Source organism: Orycteropus afer, unplaced genomic scaffold, assembly GCF_000298275.1.
Source record: "Orycteropus afer afer isolate SDZICR_OR568_19922 unplaced genomic scaffold, OryAfe1.0 scaffold00123, whole genome shotgun sequence".
In the NCBI taxonomy this organism is placed as follows: Eukaryota; Metazoa; Chordata; class Mammalia; order Tubulidentata; family Orycteropodidae; genus Orycteropus; species Orycteropus afer.
This window is the reverse complement of record NW_006921710.1, coordinates 5,552,570-5,557,064: the sequence shown is the minus strand read 5'-3', so window position 1 is coordinate 5,557,064 and position 4,495 is coordinate 5,552,570. Positions and strand designations below refer to the sequence as shown.

The following is a 4,495-nucleotide window of genomic DNA, read 5'->3' as shown; positions in this document are numbered from 1 at the left end:
TTAGATTTATTCCTAAGTTCTTCATCTTTTGGGTGATTTCCTGGTTTCTCTTCATTAGTGTGAAAGAATCAGACTCATTTTTGTATGTTGATCTTGTACCCTGCCAATTACGTTGACACTTTCAGTTGGTTTCAGTGATTTATTGAGTCTAGGATTTTCTGTGTATAAGGTCGTATCATCTGCAAATGAAGATAGTTTTACTTGTTCTTTGCCAATTTGGATGCTTTTTATTTCCCTTTCTTGCCTTATTGCTCTGGCTAGGACTTCCAGTACATTATCAAATAGGAGTGGTGATAAAGGGCATCCTTGTCTGGTACCCATTTGTGAGGGGAATACTTTCAGTCTCTCCCCATTGAGTAATGTTGGCCATTGGTTTTGTATATATGTCCTTAATTATGTTGAAGAATTTCCCTTTCTTCCTATTTGGTTCAACATTTTTTTGTCAGGAATGAGTGTTGGATTAATGTGTTGTTGAAATATCTTGGCTAGCATTTTGTTGAGAATTTTTGTGTCTATGTTCATGAGGGTTATTTTGTAATTTTCTTGTTTAGTGGTGTTTGCCTGGCTTTGGCATCGGGGTTATACTTGCTTTATAAAATAAACTGTGGAGTATTCCTTCCTTTCTGTATTCTGGAATAGTTTGAGTAAACTGGTGTCAGCTTCTTCATTCTTGTTAATGACTACCTAGCTTTCCACTAAATGTGTGACCTATAACTTGTTTAATAATACCTATTTAGAACAGCCATTTCTTTTGTTCATTGTTGTGCTAATGATATTTTTAGGCACATCTTTGTTATCTTTGTGTACATTTGTAAGAAGCTGGATTAAATGTATGTGTAGGTTATAATTTTATGGTTTAATGCTAATCAAAGGCTTATTTTTTGAATGGCTAGAAAATTTAACCTTAGCTTTTGCCTCTGTTAGAGCCTGTTATTTTGTAGGGTAAAAAGATTATAGTAGCAAAACTATTCACTTTTTCCTCAGATGAATTCTTGATTTTATGTGTGTGTGTGTGTGTGTGTGTGTATCCCAAAACAAAAGGCTTTGAAATACTTTGCCCGGAAATCTAGCCCCATTAGGTTAGATTAACCCAAAATAACCTTCTAAAGCAAGAATTATGTAGTTCTCCCTTTTCCTAGGCAGAAAACCTACTTGCCAGATAGTGTAATTGCTGTTTCTTTGTGGATCTGGTTTCCAGGGACCTCATGTCTTGGATCAATGGAATACGTGGGTTGGTATCTTCAGATGAGCTAGCCAAGGATGTCACTGGAGCTGAAGCCTTGCTCGAGCGACACCAGGTGGGTAGACCTGCCTGTTGAGTAGCAGAAACATGGCCTATGGAAGGCCTCACTCCCCACCCTTTGTTGTGAGTTGGTGCTTGACGTGAGAGTGGTCATCTACTGCCAGTTATTTAATCCTTTCTCTCCTCTTGGCAGGAACACCGGACAGAAATTGATGCCAGGGCTGGCACTTTCCAGGCATTTGAGCAGTTTGGGCAGCAGCTGTTGGCTCACGGGCACTATGCCAGCCCAGAGATCAAGGAGAAACTAGATATTCTAGATCAGGAGCGAGCAGATCTGGAGAAGGCCTGGGTTCAGCGCAGGATGATGTTAGATCAGTGCCTTGAACTGCAGGTACATGTGCTTTGCACATTAGCTTCTTGTGTAATCCCACAGCATTTCTGACCAGCTATTGATTGCTGAAGCTTCTATCTTCTCACCTGCCTGTTTCCTTCCTTAGCTGTTTCACAGGGACTGTGAGCAAGCTGAGAACTGGATGGCTGCCCGGGAGGCCTTCCTGAATACTGAAGACAAGGGAGACTCACTGGACAGTGTGGAGGCTCTGATCAAAAAACATGAAGATTTTGACAAAGCAATTAATGTCCAGGTGAGGCCTTTGTGCCTTAGAGTGTGATTCTGAAGTTTTGTAGCTTAACATCATCTCTTTTTCTTGGCTTAGTCTCCTTTCCTTTCTTAATGATTAGAATCAAAAGTAAACTTGGGTGCTTCCATAAGTTAAAATATTTGATATTGACCATACCAAAAAAAGCAGCATATTATTTTTACATCTCAAAGTAATCACTCTAGTCTAGGGAAAATAAAATGAGCATAAATAAAAAAAAAAAAAACCTGTTCAGTTGTAAACTCTGGTGTTTCTGAGGTTTAAATAAACAGAATACCACAAAAATCTATTGTGCAAGAGGAGAAAAACAAATGGATAGATATGAGACTATATGAACATAAACTCAAAAATATAAAATGCTTTGATTTCCCTAAACCATTTTGTTGAAAATATGATAGCCTTTTCTGTGATTAAGCCAAGTTTTTTACGTGCCTTCTACTGGTGTTCTAGCCACTGCCCCACCCCTGTGTGACCTGGAATCTTCTTGAGTTAAACTCTAGTAATGATTAAAATCAAGCTTGCTTCTGGCTTTTTACACTCTTGCTTCTAAAGTATCAGTGTATTCTGATCCTATCACCAGCTAGTTCTTAGTCGCCCAAAATAACCATTCTCTTCTCAAGACCAGCACTGTAGGCAGAGTTGTTTTGCCCCACCTTGACCTTCCGCCTTTGTTTGCTGACAGGAAGAGAAGATTGCCGCTCTGCAGTCCTTTGCTGACCAACTCATCTCTGCTGATCACTATGCTAAAGGAGACATTTCTAGTCGTCGTAATGAGGTTTTGGACAGGTGGGCGTTGCATGGTGCTAGTGTGTCTCACCAGCTCCCTTGTGTCAAAGTTTTGCTCTGTCTTGTTCCAAGAGATTGCTAACAAATTGATCTATTTCCCTGCTTACTCCTCCACAAGGTAAGAAATGTTCACATTTGATCTAATGGTTTCACTTTCTCAGGTGGCGACGTCTAAAAGCCCAAATGATTGAGAAAAGGTCAAAGCTGGGAGAATCTCAGACCCTTCAGCAGTTTAGCCGGGATGTGGATGAGATTGAAGCTTGGATCAGTGAGAAGTTACAGACAGCAAGTGATGAATCCTACAAGGATCCCACCAACATCCAGGTGAGCTAAACTAATTGGATATTTATCTCTTTAGTAGCCCTATATTACTGAGTAGATTTTGTTAAATAAGGCATCATTAAGAGACGATATTCATATAAATGGTTGACTGGTCACTATGTGAAGCCATTGAAAATTATTTTAGTAAGCTGAGCCAGCAGAAAAGTCCCAAGAAATTGTCAAAGCCCTTTTAAAACTCGCTTTCTTTATTTGTGTCTATGGAAACCATATCTGCTATAAAAGTCTATAATATAAATTCCCCTTTTATTTACTGTTTGCAAATCCTGAGCTTCCCAGGGGAAGTATGATAGCAAAATGAGCTTCTGTTGAATAGCTGATAAGCGTATTCACGTCGGTATACTTAACTCTTGTTCTTTTTAATCTATTTTTGTAGCTATCCAAGCTGCTGGTAAGTTGTGTCTTTTTTTTTTTTTAGCCCTTAAGAGTTAGTTAAATGAACTCCAGTATTTATGTTGTTCTGTATAAGTTTTGTTATTGTGGCTACACACAGTCTGCTAGTGTTTCTTCATTCTTTTCGTTTCTAATCATCCATCACACTCCATTCCTGTGTCCCTGTGGGATATGGCTTTATCTGTTTTAATTAGCCTGCAGCTCTTCACTCGCCCAATTTATCACTGAGGCAAGTACAGTGTTTGATTTTGGGGGCAGTAGTTGACTGCTTTCTTTCAAAGAATGCTTCTTTAGAAGAACGCAATAACCAGCTTGTTCTGAATAGACTTTGGCTTATTCTTGCCATGGGCACATGGTATTCCATGGCCCAGGTCAGGGAATCTAACAGGGTAGGACCATTTGGGCGAACATCCAGTCTGGCATCCAGAGGTGCTGGTAACTGGAGAGGACCAGCTAGGGAACTATGGAGAAACAGCTGATCTGCTTCCAACTCTAAGAAGGATGAGCAGTAAAAATAAAACGGGGACATTACTTGAGGGGGCAACGAAAATGGGCTTTTCAGCAACACATAGCACACAAGTTGGTTAAGTCGATGAGAGAAATGAAAAAAGAGAGTAAGTGGAATTGGAACCAAAGAATGATGAGAACATAAAAATAGAAGGAGAGGGGAATTGGACTTTTGTCAGTACATACGGATATTTTGAGACCCTTTTTGTTCTAAATTTTGGGTCAGATGGTTGGAGTTACATAACAAGGATGCTTCATATTAGTGCCGATTTAGCCAACCAAATGACTATCCTTTAACAATTGCTGCCTCTGAAATGAAACATTTGGTGCAGAATTCTTCCCCCATTGTACTGCTTTTTTTCTTTTAATGTTTTCACCAAATAACACTGTCCCTGAAACGCTGTGTTTTTCACCCAGAATTGTGCCACAGCTGCTGTGTCCTTGTAGTTGTCTCTTTTTGTTGGTAGTGTTCTTAAACATTGTTTCCTTATGATTCTTTAAAATTGTTTTAGGCTCCAGTGTCAGGATTCCATCATTCTCACAGCCTTCTCCTCCTGTTGTTGTTGTT

The 4,495-nt window shown here is 39.5% G+C and overlaps 1 protein-coding gene across 1 annotated transcript in view; it reads left to right on the top strand.

The window, feature by feature from the left end:
• SPTAN1 (spectrin alpha, non-erythrocytic 1) overlaps positions 1-4,495 on the top strand; it is a 68,553-nt gene that overhangs the window by 41,941 nt on the left and 22,117 nt on the right. Inside the window, exons 30-35 of the mRNA XM_042781455.1 lie at positions 1,199-1,298; positions 1,437-1,634; positions 1,741-1,887; positions 2,585-2,688; positions 2,850-3,012; positions 3,404-3,418. Of these exons, the coding sequence (XP_042637389.1) occupies positions 1,199-1,298; positions 1,437-1,634; positions 1,741-1,887; positions 2,585-2,688; positions 2,850-3,012; positions 3,404-3,418 (727 nt within the window). The remainder of the gene's footprint in view (positions 1-1,198; positions 1,299-1,436; positions 1,635-1,740; positions 1,888-2,584; positions 2,689-2,849; positions 3,013-3,403; positions 3,419-4,495) is intronic.